General features: G+C 36.7%; 1 protein-coding gene across 1 annotated transcript; it reads right to left on the bottom strand.

Moving 5' to 3' along the window:
- Positions 1-3,682: 3,682 nt before the first annotated feature.
- Positions 3,683-18,645, bottom strand: nek2 (NIMA-related kinase 2). The gene is made up of 9 exons (XM_072265175.1): positions 18,462-18,645; positions 15,544-15,761; positions 14,403-14,637; positions 13,772-13,854; positions 10,969-11,095; positions 8,965-9,187; positions 8,005-8,059; positions 6,996-7,069; positions 3,683-5,637 (listed from the first exon to the last, which is right to left on the bottom strand). Exons 1-9 carry the CDS (start codon positions 18,555-18,557, stop codon positions 5,405-5,407), a joined length of 1,344 nt encoding a protein of 447 aa, XP_072121276.1. The 5' UTR covers positions 18,558-18,645; the 3' UTR covers positions 3,683-5,404.
- Between the last annotated feature and the right edge of the window lie 1,438 nt (positions 18,646-20,083).

The following is a 20,083-nucleotide window of genomic DNA, read 5'->3' as shown; positions in this document are numbered from 1 at the left end:
ATCAGTTGTTGATATTTTTGCGTACTTCTGACTCTAGTAACCACAGAAGAATTTCGCCATTTACATCTTTTGAAAAAATGAAGGGGGAGTGCCATGAATAAGGATAAGAATAAATTAGTAATTAAGATCCAATGTTGGATAAAGCTTATTTCAATACAGAACTAATAATAACCAGGAAGTAATAGCCTGAGAATAACAGTTAAAACCCATAGATGTCCTATGGCCTCAGTCCATTCCTATGGCCTCAGTCCATACTAACTCTTTAAGCTCACCTTTTTTCCTCTTTTCCGAGGTACCAGACAAGGTTGTCCTCTTAGTCCTTTATTATTTGATATTGCATCAGAACCTCTTGCAATTGCCATTCGAGAATCTCCAAATATTATTGGGATAACTCGGGGTTTAAAGTCCCATAAAGTATCACTCTATGCTGATAACTTACTTTTATATATTTCTAATCCTCAAAAATCTATCCCTGCTGCTTTAGATTTATGAGCACAATTTAGTCTTTTTTCAGGTTATAAATTAATCTCGGTAAGAGTGAACTTTTTCCGATTAATAAGCAAGCTCCCTTGTATCAGAATCTTCCGTTTAAATTGGTTAATAATTATTTTTCATATCTTGGGATTAAAGTTACCTGTAAACATAAAGTTTTATTTAAGACTAATTTCCTACCCTTAATCGATCACATTACTCAACTCTCATTTAAATGGTCTCCATTTTATTTAACTTTGATTGGTTGTATTAATGCGGTTAAGATGTTTATTCTTCCAAAATTTTTATATGTATTTCAGGTACTACCGATTTTTGTTCTCAAATCCTTTTTTGATAAAGTTGACTCTAAAATCTCTTCATTTATTTGGCAAAATAAAAACCCCGAGATTGGGTAAAATACTTCTACAGAAAACTAAGAGAGATGGAGGTTTCGCATTACCTAACTTTAGATTCTATTATTGGGCAATTAATATTCGACATATGAAATTTTGGTTACCTGACCAAGATGCACTATCCATTCCTAAATGGGTAGTATTGGAATTACAATCTGCTCAAGGTTATGCACTTGGCTCCATTTTAGGTTCTTCTCTTCCTTGATTTGAAACGCTGTAAACTGGTTTGTAACCCGATAGTTAAATATACCTTACGTATTTGGTTTCAATTCCGAAAATTTTTTGATCTTAATCAATTTGGGCTTGCGATTCCTATTTTAGGTAATATATGCTTCCCTCCCTCTTCCACTGACTGTGTGTTTCAAATTTGGAAGACTAATGGTATTTCACGGTTTTTGGATTTATTTTTTAGATGGTTCCCTTATGTCTTTCGAGCAATTATCTAACAAATATAACTTACCAAGAATACATTTTTTTAGATATCTCCAAGTTAGAAATTTCCTAAGTACTATACTCTCTTCCTTTCCGACGCTACCTCCTACACATATTTTAGACATTATAATTAACCTTAATCCATGTCAGAAAGGTGTAACGGCTATTATTTATAATACTATTATGAAACTTAGGAAAGTTCCATTTGATAAGATTAGGTCAGATTGGGAAAAGGAATTGGGTCTTATTATTCCGGTGGAGGACTGGGTGCATATTTTACAACTAGTTAATACTTCCTCTAGCTGTTCTAAACACTCACTAATTCAATTTAAAGTTGTCCATAGAGCACATATGTCTAAAGATAAATTAGCTTGTTTTTACTCTCATATTAACCCTTTGTGTGACAGATGTCATGGGGAGATAGCTTCCTTAACTCATATGTTTTGGGCCTGTCCTACTCTGGAAACTCTTTGGAAAGATATTTTTAATATTATTTCAAAGGTATTGAGTATAGATATTTCTCCCCATCCTATTACTGCTATCTTTGGATTACCTAAAATTACCAGTAATCTTTCCTCTTCAGCCCGTAGATTAATTGCATTTCTTACTTTAATGGCGAAAAGATGTATTTTACAACATTGGAAGGAGATTAATGCTCCAACTACATTCTTTTGGTTTTCCCAGACGATACTATGTTTAAATCTGGAGAAAATTAGAAGTAATCTTTATTCTTCAGTTAAATTTGAACAGACTTGGAGATCTTTTATTCAACATTTTCATTTAATGTAACTTTTTTTCTTTCTCTGGCCATATCTACATTCCCTTCTTGTTTTTTAACGGTTTTTAATGGAGGTCGGGTTTGAGGACGTGATTGTTTTAAATCGTTTAACTCTACTTGATACCTAGATAGCCCATTGCTTTGCTTTGCTTTTTAGTTTAGTTGCACGGTGGGTTTTTTTTCCTTATTGACATGTTTGAAAATTAGTATACTATTATATTACCTGGTTATTTTATATCTAAACTGCACTGTTTGTACTAACTTTTTTTTGTGTATTAATATCTCTTGTAAAGTTATATTGCAACTGTGTATCAGTGCTTATATGGTTTACCCTTTGTGTACTAATTCAATAAAAAGATTTAAAAAGAAAGAAAGAAAACCTATAGATGACCAATGGGAGGCATTCATAAATAAAATACGAGTTCAGGAGCAAAGTTGTTCCCACCATGGTGAAAGATACAACTAGGGAACCACTGATATGTATGGGCTCTGAGGGCTGGAACAATAGAGGTGTTTTCTCATGGAATGTTTAAAGGAATGCAGGACAGCTGAGACACCAATTATAGAAAGTGTGGTGAGAGTATTAAAAAAAGGCAATTGAAGGCAGAGAGAGGATGTGAAGTGATACTAGCAGGTAAGAGTCTGGTAAATTCCAATGCTTTTTGTAAGTATTTTAAAAGCTAAATGATAAGAAGATAAAGAGCACGGCCCATGAGGGACAAAAGAGGGAATTTTTGCCTGGGGTGCTAGAATGAGTCAGGTTTATGTCCTCGGATGATCAGAGGATGAGAGGTGGAGGGGGTCAACAACTTTAAATTCCTTGGTGTTATTCTTTCTGAGGACCATTCCTGAGCACAGCATGTAAGTGCAATTATGAAGAAAACACCCTACTTCTTCATGAGAATGCAAAGATTCAGCATGACATCCAAAACCTCGATAAACTTCTGTAGCAGTGTAGTACAGAGTATATTGACAGGTTACATCACGGCTCTTGAATGGAAACCCTATAAAAAGTAGTAGATACAGCCCAGTCCCTCACGGGTAAAGTCCTCCACACCGTTCAGCACATCCACTTGAAGCATTGTCACAGGAAAGCAGCATCCATCACGAAGGATCCCCACCACCCAGGACATGCTCTCTTCTCACTGCTGCCATCAGGAAGAACATAGAGGAGCTTCAGGACTCACATCACCAGATTCAGGAAGTTATTACCCCTCAACCATCAGGTTATTGAACCAAAGGAGATAACTTCACTTGCCCCATCATAGAAATGTTCCCATAATCTAGTTTCCTAATAACCTGTTATTATTCTATTATGGATTTGTTGAGTATGCCCACAAGAAAATGAATCTCAGGGTTGTATATCGTGATATATATGTAATTTGATAATAAACTTACTTTGAATTGAATACTATATTTACTACGGGAGGAGACCAGTGCAATTGAAGAGTACAGGAAGAGGGGCAGTTAGATTTGAGATCAAAAGTTTTTCAATACTTAGTGCACATATACCAGGTGCCAGATGACTTGTTAACAATGAATTTAGTATCTTTATTCCAGACAAGCAGAAGGGGATTATGCCAGCTAACAAACAAATGAGTCAGTCATTGGTTGGAGAGAAATTATGTACAAATGTAGAATATATAGTGAGGTGCAGGACTAATCAAGTGTACTAATGAATGGCAAGGTCCTAGCAGTGATCCGTGTGGTTCAGCACTCAACACAGTCTTCCAACTGAGAAGCAACGTTTTATTTTTACCATCTGCTACCTATCACCAAGGCAATTTCAGATCTATTTTGCCAAAGACCTTATTAAAGTTTGTGTTGCTTACATCAATTGCACTACTTGCATTAACACACTTCGTCACCACCTCAAAAAAATTAAATTAGTCAGACAAGACCTATGTATGGGTATATGGCCACAATGACAATTACTGATCAAATATAATTTGGGAAATGTAATGTCATTAATTTTTAAAGAATAAAATAATATTTTAATTAGTGATGCAACATTGTAGTACAACAGGATTTCATCATCAGACACATATAAAAATGTTACTATGCAAGTATGTGGGTAGGCCTTGATTGGAGTATTTAAGGAAGCTTTGATGTTAATTTACAAATGTATTGTGTAAAACATTGAATCTCATTAAAGAGGAATGTGTTTACACTGGAGACAATGCAGAGGTTTACACCATTGATCCCTGAGATACAGAAGTTGATAAAGGAAAACAAGATTGAGCCTCGATCATTGGAGTTTCCTATGGCTGAGTATTTCAAAGTAGGGGCATTACTTAAAATAAAGTGTCAACTATTTTAAATGGAAGTCAAGTGGAATTTATTTTCCCAGGTGTCTGCAATTCTTTGAAATTACCTTCTTTAAAGAACTAGTGAGGTAGAATTATTGAATATATCCTAGATATTGATAGATACCAGGGTGTCAAGTGATCTGGAGGTAGAGTATGGGAAAGTGATGTTGACAACAATAGTGGGTCAACCATAATTTTATGCAATAGAAGTGCATGCTTCAGAGAGTGATTGGCCCACTTGAGCCTGTTTTAGAAATGTAAACTGTTGCATTCAAGAACAGAAAGTCAGCTAACAGCTTTTCATTATCCAAAGAAGTGTGCAACTTTCAACTTTGTTGGGTAAATAAGAACCATAATAACTATACTTTATATATCCAGACAAGTATTCTTTTCTCCAGAAAGTAATTGATTACATATCTTCCTGCCCCACTGAAGTGGAGTTACTGTCTCAGATTACAGATACTAATGTTTTAATACAGAAACACAGACAGTGCAATTCAGTCACCAAATAGTTTATACATAAAAATGGTAAATTAATTCCTTAAAAGATATATAAAGTTGAAACAAAACTCTAAACAAAAATTTCTAAAAATATTTTACAACTTATTTGATCACATTAAATGTAACAGTAGTGCTAGTGCAAAGATTTGAAAGATGTAATGTGACGACCATTTCAGTGTAGTTTGTGGTTTATGCTGCAAGAGGTTCAAAAGCAAAATTCCAAAAGTGTGAAGAATAATTGTGTAGTAGGGAAATCAGAGGAGAATGAGCATGCCACAAGTCAAAGTGAGCAATGGTGCTAGATAAAGCAAATGGCTGTTCTTTCTTACACTGATAGTCAGATGGTATTTCCAGTTCTGGATATGGGATTAAAACCCTAAAATGTTCAGTCATCAGGCATTTGCAGGTCACTTTCATAAGCCAACAGATAGTTAGCTTTATGACAATCTTTCAAAGAATCTGTTCTTTCCCCCCCCCCCAATGTCAATGACAAAAATAAGTTAGCGCATCCCCAAAAGTTGTCTGCTCTTTAGCTGATAACTTTTTTCCATTTCATATAATGTTCTAGCTCGGAGGTTGGCAGCTTGCAGTCTTTTCTTCAGATCCAAGTTCTTCGGTTTATTCAGAAGTTGTTTTGTTGCACCAATTTCCTTAAAATGAATGTTCTCTTTACCTTCTCCTGCAAAATGAACTTTCTTCTTCCCTGGAGAGGATTCTGTGCCAAAGCAGTCATCTAATAGAAGAGTCAGAACAAAAAAAAATTGAGATATTTTGTAACATCATTTTGCAGCTTCTAAATATGTTAATTAATTACCTATGCACAGTATGAACTGGGAATGAATTTGTTTATATTTTTCCTGGAATGCGTACAAAGAAAAAAAAGGTGACTGTGAAGACAGTAATTATAAATTTACAGTAGTCACCAGTGACACTTTTATTTGCATTAAAAAATTGCATGAAATGGTCCATGGTTTCAAAGATTACACTGTAACTACAGTAAGTCACCTATCAGAAATGCAATTTTATTCACAAGTATTAATCTCATGTTTTCATAATTTTAATTTAGCAGCATGACCACATCTACAAATTAATCATTTAAAAAGTTTTTAAAATTTAGCAGCTTCTTAGAAATGCATTGATTTTCCTTATGCAGACTTACCAGATCTAACAAAAAATTATGCAATGTAAACACAAATCCATTGTATATTGATTTTAATCTCAAATATCGACTGTGAAATATTGGGGACATATAGGGGAGGGGTTTCTACAGGTAAAATTAATCAGTATATTTTCACTCCAATGGGGAGTGTCATTATGTCACTTGATTCTCAGAATGAGCCAGGTTAAGTAAAATTAAATACTGCTGGTGATATAGTACAGAGTTCAAAAGAAATCAAAGCTCAGAGAGCTCTTAAGGTGAACACGTCCCAGATGTACAAATTCCTGAAACCAGAAAGATGGAGGATAAATCAGACCAAAAGAGTAAACAACAGATGTCACTTGAGAGACCGCTTGATACAGGAAGTTCAGAAGATAAGAGCAGAGTGTTTGGATACTTATGGTAAATACAGCTGGTGAAGACCAGAAAACCATAAACTGTCAAAGTAACAGAGGGTAGAGTACATCAGAGGTGCCAAGAATTTAAGGCAGCAAATGGAGTAGCTGCAATGAACAAGCCTTCTTCATCCTCTTACAGCCATGTGTGTCAATCACCATCTCCACAGGGGCATATTTGTTTGCTCCTTCTTCCCATTTCTAATGAAAGATCATCTATCTGAAACATTAACTCCTTCAGATAACAAACGAGCATTTCTAACATTTTGTTGTTCATTTCAGGGTTCCTGCATCTGCAGTATTTTGCTTTTCAAATAAGTTTTGATTCAGCAAACCTGTTTCCAACAGCTTTTGATAACAAAGTTTAGGGAATAAAATGTTACAGTACACACTTACTTTGGATAAACTTTAGGAAACCCATCTGAAAAAAAGCTACAGCATTTATGTCTCATTAAAAATTAGAATACAAATTTCATGCACATAATTTGTAAAGTTTGACTACCATGAATGCCGAGAATTTTTGATAATACCACCTACCTAACCTACCAACAGGCATTTTCGGTTTTTCCTGTTGCTTCAAAAAAGTGTAGTTCTTTAGTAAGCTCTCTGCTCTGTTCACAAAAGACAAAAGATTTTTTTTGTTTTACTAGTCATAGAAAAGGAACGCTTGGAAAATTTTATTCTGCTTAAGGAAACTTAATAAAACAAACACAGAAAATATACTCAGGTTAAGAAAGCAACAACTAACAGTCTTTGATATGATTTGTCTGTTTAACATTGTGACTTTAAAAAAATGTATAGTTTACAGATACCCCAAAATTATTTTAATTTGCCTAGTGCACCAATTTACAGTATTGTCCACAATGAACTTAATTGAACAGAATTTAAGCTTAGTTCTACTATAAGTTGGAAATCTTATGCATAGTAAGTTCCAAGTGTGTTTAAAATGCTATAGTAATCCATAAATACTCAAACAAATTTAAACAATGTTTTAATGAATATTCTATATTATAAATTTTACAATTTATGAAACTGCTTTCCAGTTTCACATCAACAAGAATTCTGTGATTCACTATTCATGCAACTAATAATTTCATAGTTGCTGATCAAGAGATCCCATTGAACCCTCACAAGACAGCAAAATTGTCAGAAAAAGGGAAATTTCTACCAACAGAGAACTTACATTTTTATGGCGTTTTGCCCTGCTCCGTCCCACCCACATTACATTGTCAGGAAATACCGTGGCTTCATTAATGACTACAAATTATGGACAAAAAGTCTTTACGAAATTTACACAAACAAAAAGGTAAAATACTTGAATTCTAATTTTACAGTAATATTCTGATATTTCACAATCTTCAAGAAAATGAAAAATGGATTTATATTTGATGCATATAATTGCTTCATTGCTGCCTTGCAAGGGGAGGGTGGAAAGGTGTGGACTGTGTTAAAAAGGTTTCATGGCAATGGAATAAGTTTTGCAACAAACTTGATCATTTTGCAGAGGAAGGGAAATGTCAGGCATTATTAAGCAGGCATCCATTACCTAGAAAATTTTTCTTCTACCAGTCTCTCTCGGATGCAAAGCTCTCGTTCACGTTCTGGAAAATATCAATCGAATGCAACATTAACAATATTTGTACAATTGCTACACCTTTTAGCAATTTTATGAATGCATGACAGTAATGTGATGTGATTTTTGTGAACCATTTGTTAGCTTTACTCCTGATAGTCAGTAACGCCAAATATTTACTTTCAATACAGATACTTCCTAACCCAATACTTCCAACATTATATCTCTCTCACTCCCTGCAAATTTCCAGCATCTGTACTACTTTTCTTAATTTAGTGAGAAATAGGAATCAAGGAGAGAATGCATCATACATCATATTGTTTTAGATTGAAACTCACTTGGTCAATATTTCCTGTCTTCCACCAAAAATATACTTACAGATCAGTTAACATGAGTCATAATTAATCTAGGTGGCTATTCCATATTTTCATGCAATGCTATCAAGTAGAGGAAAAAAACCTAAAAGTCTTTAAACAGATATACAGTCAAGAATCATACAGTCAAGACTCATACAGCAAAGAATCATACAGCATGGAACAAGTGCTTTGCTCTACTGAATCCACAATGACAATCAAGCACCCAGTTATATCAATCATACACAATTTTCTTCTCAAATTCTACCACTCAATCACAAAACAGGAGCAATGTAGAAGCTAAATAACCTACCAACCCTGGCTTTGGAATGTGGGAAGAAGGTTGAATACTTGGAAGAAAACACATGAATTTAGTTAAATACCATGAAAACAATAACAGAGGTCAGTTTTGAACCTGGATTGCGGGAGCTGTGAGACAACAACACCAATAGCTACACCACTATGAGAATTTATGTTTAGCAGAGCATTTGAACCTGCCGAATGCAGGGAACATGCCTCCAACTCATGTTAGCATACCCTTTCCATTTATTTAATATATTTGAAAAAAAATTATAATTACGTTCAAGAAGCACTTCTCTTTCTTTCAAAGCCTTCTCCCTATTGTGAAGCTGATCCTCTTTGAGTTTCAACTCAGCCATCAGTGGGTTACTGTCCTGGAAATTATCGTTCTCCAGAGATTTACTACTTCTTCTTTCAGCTGAAACTTTGCGCTGCTCTTCAGCCACCAAATTTGCAATCAAGAAATGCTGCATTAGTTCCTCAACAGAAGGTCTCAAATAATCCTGGTTTACAAAAAGATAAGTCAACTTAAATTGAAAGAATAAAATCATAGATCTAAATTATCTGTTAATTTTTCCCAGTTGTAACGCTTTTGAACAAGGCAATGGGATCACAAAATTACATCTTGCATGTAGAATCCAAAAATGTCCCTTAAAATTACTCTATCCCTTTCAAGCAAGACTTAGTATATGGGAACAATTATTAGTTTACTTAGTTATAGGCAGAAAATCCTTCATTACCAGCATATTACATCTCCGCCAATTTGTGAACAGGCAATAGAAAATGAAATTTGTTGATTGAACCCATTGGTTCATCTGCACCTTACAGAAGAGAGACTCAACATCCCTCACACTTCAACCTATCAATAATTTTAGTAGGTTCAAAGTAGCTTCAGAGTGGTAGAAAGTGAACACTTACTACATGCCAATTTCACCAAAATCTCAACAATTTTTGCAATCCAAATTAATGGACTGGTGTGGCTATGGAAATAACTAATGACCATTTTTTTTTTTGAAAAAATATTCTTGATAACGTTAAATGCAGCATCTGTCAAACAACTGTCAATGAACATCCACTACGCTCAGTGATGCTGCAACTCACCCAAAACATTAGCTGGACTCCCCATAATGTTCCCTGTAGTAACCAGGTATGCGAGAAAATGGGCAATATCATGTGTAAGCTAGGTCAGACTTTTTGTATTTGCACCTGTGCTCACTAAAATGATTTTCAGACTTCTTTCAAAAAGAGTAGAGGACATGCTGCGTTGAAGTAAGTGAGATTACAGCAGCTGACGTACAAATCACACAGTTTCTGTTCAAGGATCCATAATTCATGATATTGTTTTACCAACACAGAGTAGTACAAAGTACATTCTCATTCCTAATTAACAACGGGCTGGGTTATTGTTATTGTTATTGGGACACATGCCTTATATATGCCTTCTGCAAGATTTCTTTTTGTTTGTCGGAAAGTTTTGTAACTACTTCCAAATACCTCTGATGATCAGAAATAAACCATACATTCTTAATGAATGTCAGTTACCTTGTTCAAATGCATGGCATTGTCACTTTCTCACAGGTGAAACACAAATACAGGGGTTAAAAAGACTACAGAAGACCTAATTTATTTAATTCCAACTTCATGCAGATTCTCTCAGATTCTGCACTCAAGTACAATACTCAAATCTCTTCACCTGAAAACAATGAAGAGATGATCACCTACAAAAAAATCCTATGCCTTTGCCAAATTCTCCTTCAGGCAATATCAGAGTAAGAAACACCTCATTAGAAAACTTCTTATATTAAACTGACTGGCAGATTATGCTCCCTCTCCCACCTCCTTCATTCCATCTACGCTACATTCATACAAACAATTGTCACTTTTATTGCTGATAGCAACTCCCACCACCTTGGCTGATCTTACCCAGCCTATCCTTTGCAAATCAGACCACAATGGCTGTCAAGGCTAAAGGTTTCACGTTATTGGTTTGGGGTAAATTGCTTAAATGTAATTCAGGGAATATTCAGTTGATGGACAGTTCTCAGGAACAGAGCCTAAAGTAATTCGAGGACCTCCCTGTAAGATACACTGAGATCCCAATTGCACTGACGTATCTGTTGCAGGAAACTGACATTCCAAAAAGTGCTGCCGGTCATCAGCACATTCACCTCCACTGTCACCACTTAGAATACAGTTTTCACCTTTTGTGCCCAATGTATAGCACAAAATAAATAAAACAAATATTTCAAGGAAGCTATATTGGGGCAGAAAAGCCAATACCAACCTTAAGATCTAGCATTCTGCCAAGGAGATCATTGAGTTCATCTGAATAGCGGAAAGGGATTCTTCTAAACTTGCCTTCCCTTATTTTCTCCGCTAATTCCTTCTGATTCAGTGCAGTGAAAGGTGGGCTTTAAAATAAAATTATCAATTACGTAACCATTATTTTTAAATGTAGCATGGACACAACAGATAGCAAAACATGCACACAGAGACTGAACGGATTGTGACAAGTACAAGCTTGGGGGAAAAAAGGCAGTTCAGAATGAAGATAAAGGATTCATGTAAAATAGAGAGGATTTGAGGATTTTTTTAAGTCACCCATAGAATGATTGGAATCTGTAAATAATTGCCTTAAAGGCAGAGACTGTCACACATTTAAGCAGCATCGAGAGAAGCACTTGAATCACCACAACATTTACAGTCCATGTGCTGAAAAATGGTTATGGTCAGCACAGAATTGGGAAGCTGAAGGGTTTGATTCTATTTCATCTCACTCTTGTCCAACCCCTAACTAAAGCAACCTTTAAAAATTCTGCATTCTTTTTAAAACCTCAAAGAAATAGCAAAAATCTGTATTTTCAACACTTTCATTCTGACGTTGTACCGTGGAGAACATTCTGACGGGCTGCCTCACTGTACCCGCATTCTGACAAGTACAAAAGCCTGAAGGCACACGCTCAGCGACTCAGGAACAGCTTCTTCCCCTCTGCCATCCGATTCCTAAATGGACTTTGAATCTTTGGACACTACCTCGCTCCTTTAATATACAGTATTTCTGTTTTTGTACTTTTTAAAAATCTATTCAATATACATAATTGATGTATTTGTTTTCTTATTATTTTTTAAATTTTATTTATTATTAATATTTTTTTCCCCTGCTTGATTATGTATTGCATTGAACTGCTGCTGCTAAGTTAACAAATTTCACGTCACATGCCGGTGATAATAAACCTGATTCTGATTCTGAGATATTGCATGGTTATTCTTCAATGGAGAAATTGTTGCTAGTACCTCATGAGTGACTTTCTTTACCAGGAACTACTTGTTCCTTCACAATCTCCTTCAAATGTCTTAAAAATGCTTCATAAAGCACGTTAAAAGGACCAACCAATATACCAATTCAGAATAGAGGGCCAAATAGAATAGCATCATAGGGAATATAGCTACCCTGAGCCACATGGTGCAGGGTAAAGTGGATAGCAACCATCTGTTGCTTCACTCTCAATACTTCAGCACAATTGTTTTCACTCCTGGGCCAGGATGGATGATGCTTAATTCCATGCTTGCAACAAAAATACTCTTGAGGAAATGAAAAGGAAAGCCATGTTTCCCTTTTCTAGTCCAATGTTATTTCCAAATGAAACAAAAGTCATTTTTAAACTTCCTTACCATGTACACTTGTGTATATAGAATTATGCACAAGAATAATCTCTGTGATCTTTGTTTTTCATCTTCAGTAACAGAAAATAGCCACAAGATGTCACCATTTAACACACAGCTAATTTCTGATTGCAATCAAGTTATCCAAGAACTGCTTCAAGCCTCTCATATTGAGATACAATTGGAAAACAATGCAAGAGTAGCCTAAAATTGGTCTCAGGTTAGAGTTAATAGAATGTTTTCCTTCCGTATGTTTTTCAAATATTATCAAGGAAATCTGCTATAACGATTAAAACTGAAAATGTATCTGCAAAAAGATAGTTCTATTTTAAAAAGTATTGAAAAAGTGTAGCAACTAGACCTCCACGCAATACTCCAAAATTTAATACATTTGCAACATGACTTCTCTCAACTTTTACACCCTCTGCCCCAACGGGTGAAGAGAAACAAGTGATATACCTCCTTCTCCACTCTATCCATTTGTATTGCCACTTTTAAAATGTTATGGTCATGCATCCTGAAATCCCTCTGTATATCAATGCTCTTTCGGACCCTGCAAAACATAGTATGTTTTCACCTCCCCAAATACACCCACCTTCTACTTCTCCAGGTTAAATTCTGTATCACCCACCCCCCACCAATTTCCAGCAGGTCTACAGCCTGCTGAATCCTGATCATCCACAACTCTTATTATTTTTGCATCACTTGCAAACACTAATCACGCCACTGCATTTTCATCTAAATCGTATACATGTTGCAAAGAGGTACTAGCACTGGCTCTTGCGCAATACAACAGGGCTACTGATGGAGGTAGATCTGTCACAATCTTAGCCGGTGGTGAAGGGACCCACTCCTGCTACATGTATTTGTTCCACCTCTGCAACTCCAAAGCTCTGCTGTCAGGCAATTGTTCTGTAATACTACATGGGAACATCAATCAACATTTTTTCCTGAGAGATGTCTCAAATTATAGTCATATATCCAGAATGATATTTCCAATTGATAAATGCCTGTTTGCACCATAAAGCCTCACTATTTACCTACTGCTGATTTTTATGTCTGTCTCATTAAAATAGCCATCTGCGTGTAGACATTAAAGAAAACTATTTTCTACCTAAGCATCAAAGTGTATCCTCTTCTAGCAGGGATATTACATGGAAAGTAGATTTGTAGGTTTTATATTAACTTCAGAAGCACTTTGCCAACTTTGTCACCATTCCTTTCCCCTTGATCTTTACAAAAAGTGTTTCTTCTCCATATGGTCACAAAAGTTGCAGAAATCATGACCTGCTACCACTCAAGAGGGTTGTCAATTTAACAGAAAGAGGAAGGCAAATACAAAAATACAAAAAGAAACTAAAATCCAAGCTCACTTTAAAATGATGAGATCTTGCAATTCAGACAAATCCTTATATTTTACTTACGTAAGCGCACAAAGTTCATACAGCAAGCATCCCAAAGACCATATGTCAGATTTCTCATTGTAGGACGTATGATTAAATTGTTCCTGCAAACAAAAAAGTCGAGATGGTAAACACAAATTTACTAGCCCAGAATTAAAACAATTATATCCTTAATATCTCCTCTCCAGTTAGAGGAAATAGCCTAACTGAAGCACATAACATTTTATGTAATAGCAAGTATACAAATATTCATCCAAGTTAACAATTACACATTTTAAGTTTAAAATTTGATAGCTGTTATTTTTACAATTCCTTATTGAAAAAGGATCATTAACATTTTTTAGTTACAACAGCATATGCAGGAGAAGGGATTTGGAAGTTGATGTGCCTGTTCCATTTTTGTTTGTGGGGAGGTGGGATCTGGGGGTTGAGGAAGGTGCTGCCTTTCTTTTCTTTCTTGGTTTCATGGCTACCCAGAGAATTGAAGAATTTCAGGGATGTATACTTTGATAATAAATGAACCCTTGAAATTTTATCCCAGAATTACTTTACGGCTGAAGTTATTTTTAAAAATTAGCACAAAAATAGAGTACAATTTTCAGGATTAGCACAAATTATTGCATCTATTTTTACCATCAAAACACATACTCACTGGAGACATATAATAAGGAGTGCCAACGAATGTTCTGGCAAAACTGGTGTCATGCTGCAAAATCCTTGCCAAACCAAAATCCCCCAGCTTGACATTGTGATGTACATCAAGAAAGACATTAGCAGGTTTGAGATCTCGATGTAGCACCGTGTGACCAGAGCGTCTATGACATTCTCGCAAGGCCAGAGCTATCTGTGCAAGTACATGCAAGGCAAAATCTTCTTCTAAGTACCGTCTGGAATACAAATACAGGACTTTGTTCAACAGCACATCCAAAACTTGTAAAATGTCAATCTTAAGATTTCTACAGTTCAAGAGGTTAAAATAACATTAGATCTTCTAAATCAAACAAGTAACAAATGTAACCTACGTAACGTCAGAATTATCTTGAAAATCAAATTACAGTCCATCAAGATCAACCTTTTCTGGTGTTGATATCTATGTCTAAAAAAAGTTTCTCTGTGATAAGAGAAAATACATTTTATCATTCATAAAAAATAAAAAGAAAATGCTGGGAGACAAATGAGAACAACAACAAAAAGAAATAAACTTTGGTCTCTCCACAAATACTTTCTATTCTTTTTGAGTATTTTCACGATACTTCATTAAATCAATTTTCCCTATGGTCTTTCACATTGACTGTTTATACATTAAATACATTCATGTTCACACAGCAGTGTAGCAGCCACTAACTGTAGACAATGTGAGAAACAATTAGCAGATCAGGCAGCATCTGTAAAAAGAGAAAAAGAGTCAGAGATCCTTTGTCAGAATGGGGAGAAAGGTCTCAGAACTGAACTTCAAATCCACAGATGCTGCCTGCCTTGCTGGATATTTCTAGCATCTGCAATGTTTTTTTAAAATTACTATTTGTTCTCCATCTTGGTATAATTTCAACACTAGAAACAGTGTGGAAAGAATAAAATTAGACTCATTTCAGCAGATACTTCTGCTCCATTGTAAACATCATCAGGCATTAGGGCAACCTTAGTAGGATATCTAGTGTTAAAACAAATTCTGTGGATGTGCTATTCTTCCAATGAAGTTGATTCAAGCAAAAGAACTAAATTGGGAAGATTTTCCAAATTATTCTTCCTAACATTTTCCAATGTACATTAGCAACAAATTATTCACACCTTACCTTTCCCGTATACACTTGCTAATCAGGCTGGCCAGGTCTCCTCCTTCACAGAACTCCATTACAATGTACAATGTTGTATTTGTTCTGTCAATAATACGGTCATAATATCGAACAATGTTTGGATGCTTAAGCTCACGAAGCAAGTTCACCTCTGATACAAGCATCTGTTTCTCTGCCTCAGACATTGATCCATAATCCATCTCTTTCCAAACAAGAACCTGCAACAGTTAACAAAGAAAACACCCACTATAGACAGACCATAAGTGTTCGTCATGTAGATTAGGTTAGCATTTCTCTTCCCAGTTGGAAGTTAGAAGAGTGTTTGTTTATAATCAGTGAATATTGAGCAAGGCTTTCTTAATTTAAAAAATAGCTCTACATTATCGAATAAAAGCTTTACTATTTTTAAAGTTTAAATTTGGTGCTGTTTGTTTCAACTTGTTGACTAAGACATGAATTGTCACTCAAAGTAAATGCTTAATCCAATCCAGAACCGGCATCTGTATTTTGTTTTCAATAACCAAAGGGATAAAAAATAAAACCATAGGTATCTTCAGAATCAGAATCAGGTTTATTTTCACCAGCATGTGACGTGAAATTTGTTAACTTAGCAGCAGTTCAATGCAATACATAATCTAGCAGAGCGAGAAAAAAAATGACAAATAAAATATAAAACATAATAAACAAGTAAATCATTACATATATTGAATAGACTAATTTTTAAAAAGAGCAAAAACAAATACTGTATATTAAAAAAAAAGTGAGATAGTGTCCAAAGCTTCAAAGTCCATTTAGGAATCAGATGGCAGAGGGGAAGTTGTTGTTCCTGAATCACTGAGTGTGTGCCTTCAGGCTTCTGTATCTCCTACCTGATGGTAACAGTGAGAAAAGGGCATGCCCTGGGTGCTAGAGGTCCTTAATAATGGATGCTGGCTTTCTAAGACACCGCTCCCTAAAGATGTCCTGGGTACTTTGTAGGCTAGTACCCAAGACGGAGCTGACTAGATTTACAACCTTCTGCAGCTTCTTTCAGTCATGTGTAGTAGCCCCTCCATACCAGACAGTGATGCAACCTGTCAGAATGCTCTCCACGGTGCAACTATAGAAGTTTTTGAGTGTATTTGTTGACATGCCAAATGGCTTCAAACTCCTGATAAAGTATAGCCACTGTCTTGCCTTCTTCATGACTACATCCTATCAATGTCTCTCTGCAATCTTTGACAATCCTCCACGCTATCCACAACACCACCAACCTTTGTGTCGTCTGCAAACTTGCCAACCCACCCTTCTACCCCCACATCCAGGTCGTTATTAAAAATCACGAAAAGTAGAGGTCCCAGAACAGATCCTTGTGGGACACCACTAGTCACAATCCTCCAATCCGAGTGTACTCCCTCCACCACCACCCTCTGCCTTCTGCAGGCAAGCCAATTCCGAATCCACCTGGCCAAACTTCCCTGGATCCCATGCCTTCTGACTTTCTGAATAAGCCTACCATGTAGACAACATTCCTAAACTAGTGTATAGAGTTTAACCTCCCTGGGACAGATTTCTGTCCAGGTCATCAACAGGAGGGCATGGTAGGGAGAAAAAAAAGACAAATATAAGACACAGGAGATACTGAAGCTGCTGGAAACTGAGAGCAATGCACACAAGGAATCTCAGCCTGTAATGTTGACTGTTTATCCCAACCATAGATGCTGCCTGACCTGCATTGTGTGTGCTCTGAATATAACTACAAGCAGTGATCAGGTTTTAAATCACAAGATGAGGTTGTGTAAAGCAAGAAATTTCTATTGAAGGAGCAATTGATTATTTTAAACAACGGGTCGGGGGGGGGGGCGCACTGGATATGTGAGTCAGTTTCCAAACCACTTCTATATACTAGGATGTAGGCATATATAGACATATTTGTTTAGTAATAGCAAAGAACAAATCTGTCATTAGCATGGGGCATTTCAGGATAGTAGACCAAAGGTATGATAAAAAATGAGTTTAATGGGTTTCTTGTGAAACATGTCAAACTCCAAGTCACAACACACTGATGAGATTAAGGAGTTTAAAGAACAATAGAGGCATGAAATGTGCCAAGTGACTAAAAACAGCTATCTATCAGAGACACAATATAATCATCCAAGCGTTAGAACCTCATAATGAACTGGCACGTTTAAAATACACGATTAAAGCATGTTTCAAACTTATGCAAAGGACTATGGGAGGCCCCATTGCAGTATCACCAAATGTCATGGTCAAATTTCATGGTGCATCAATCACTTTTTAAAAAAATTAATATATCTAAAATTTATACCATCTGGACATTAGATTTTCCAGATATTCTTCCACCTGATTTCATTTGCTTGAACTGAATAAAATGCCTGATACATTCACAGCACTGGACTCCAACTTGCTCCTTCAATAGATACTTTCCTACCCTATCCTCACATCCTTTAATCTACAATTCAGAACTCTACTGATCTGTTTCAAATCCGAGCAAAGTTCTGCCACAAGAAACTGCAGATATAGGAATCTGGAGCAAAAAGCAAACTGCAGCATCTTTACATTTACGCTATCGTTCTGCCCTCTAAAGCAAACGCCTACTCAATATCCCTCTTCCTGATATTCCCGCGCTGAGAGCTGTTGCTCATTTTAACCCCTCCAGTTCTTAGCTAGAGAAATGCTGGAGACTGCGTGGTTTGCTCTTGCAACTGACTTCGGAACATAAAATCATCAGAGATACGATCTCAGAGTTAAATGAGCCCACAGGCGGCAGCAGCGGTGATCTTCCGCTATTCCCCAACGGAGCCCTTTCTGGTTACTCATGATCCACATCTACCCTCGCTCCTTCTCCAAACCTGATAAACATCGGTGGACTTCGAGACATCCAAAGCCACAAATCCCTTTTGGGAGCAGATACTCACCTTACCGTCCGACTTCCTCCTGATCTTCTGGCATCTGCCGTAGGAGCCGGAGCCAATAGTCTCTATCAAATTGTAGTCTTCCAGGCGAGACGGCATCTTTCTGGAGTGACAATTAAATCACAACTCAGGGACGGGTACCCCCAAACGGAACACGCCTGCCTCGGAGTCCGAACTCACGCACCAGCCTTTGAAACCAAGCGCCCTACCGCAGCTCCTCTGCGATTGGTAGACATCCTTTGACTTCTCGATGTTTGATTGGCTGGTAGAATAACAACAGGTCCGTCACTGAGCAACAGCTCTCAGCGCGGGAACAGTGCGCGAAATTTAAAACTAACCTGCCCAGTATTTCCTTACTCGCTTTGGTTACTTTTGAAGTTGCATATTTAGTTTGTTGTTGGAGACTGGGTGATTCAATTTCCAAATTCGTGCTTTATAATACAATGCCTAATTGTGGGCCTCCACAAATAATGCCACTTTGGAGGATGAACCCATTAACCAGAATCAGTTTTGATATCACTGGCGTATGTCGTTAAAATTTGAAACACGAGAAAGCCTGCAGATGCTGGAAATCCAAAGTGAATAAATAGTTGCCTTTTGGACCAAGACTCTTCTACAGGAATGAGAAGGAAGAGGGGTGGGTGGGAAATGCCAGAATAGAAAGGTGGGGTGAGGGGAAAGTGGCTAGAAAGTGCCTATCTATTAAACCCAAACCTATTAGGAGCAGACGAGGGCACTCAACTCAATTTGATGTGTACAGCAATTCATTTTTCCCCCGCACAATTAAAGCATGGAATAATCTTAATCCTAACACAGTCACACAACCAAACCCAATTAAATTTAAGGCAGCTTTTCTTCTTCAAAAATCTCCTTCTGAAACCTACCCTCCGCCACCTCCAGTTTAAATTCCATGCGGAATATTTTGGAGGATCAAGAACCAAGAACCAAGCCAGGAGGTTGGGATGGTCAAAGAGTCGGAGAGCCGCAGAGCGCACAGATGGGGAGCAGTGAGAGGGGCTTTTACTGAACTCCCATCAAAGAGATTTAAAATTAACAGGGCAGGTAGGCATCTCTTCAGGAGACTTTGCAGTGGAGCAGCCAATCATAAACTGGAGAAAGTCTGCTTCCAAAACAACACACAGAAAATTCTTGTCGTTAAATTTATTGTTAGGCAACAGCAGTACATTGCAATACATAATAATAAAAACACTAAGAGTAACAGTAAGACCTATAAAAGGTATCCCCCACCCCCCACCCCCCGGAAGTTTACATGTTTTATTGCTTTACAACAATGAATTACAGTAGACTTAATTTGGCTTTTTTTTACACTGGTCAAGAGAAAATGACTCTTTCGCGTCAAAGTGGAAACAGATCTCTACAAGTTGATCTAAATTAATCACAAATTTAAAACACAAAATAATTGCTTGCCAAAGTATTCACCCCACTTTAATATGGCACAACAAATCATCATCGGTGTGGGGTTTTAGAAGTCATAATTAGTTAAACGGAGGTCTGTTTTTGGAGACCTGTGTTCAGTCAAAGGGTTTCAACCGATTGTAGTAAAAATACATCTATCTCTGGAAGGTCCAACTGCTGGTGAATCTTCATCCCGGCAAAAACTACAC

Source organism: Mobula birostris, chromosome 8 (assembly GCF_030028105.1).
Source record: "Mobula birostris isolate sMobBir1 chromosome 8, sMobBir1.hap1, whole genome shotgun sequence".
NCBI classification, from domain to species: Eukaryota; Metazoa; Chordata; class Chondrichthyes; order Myliobatiformes; family Myliobatidae; genus Mobula; species Mobula birostris.
Note: the sequence above shows the minus strand (reverse complement) of the source record. Positions and strands in the feature narration are given on the sequence as shown.

Bases quoted from the DNA above. Each gene is read 5' to 3' on its own strand.
- nek2 (XM_072265175.1), bottom strand. From the start codon at position 18,557: ATGCCGTCTCGCCTGGAAGACTACAATTTGATAGAGACTATTGGCTCC. The intron at 11,096-13,771 runs GTAAGTAAAATA...TTTATTTTAAAG, and splicing joins TATGAACTTTGTGCGCTTAC to CCCACCTTTCACTGCACTGA. The intron at 7,070-8,004 runs GTAATGGATGCC...TTTTGTGAACAG, and splicing joins GTAGAAGAAAAATTTTCTAG to AGCAGAGAGCTTACTAAAGA.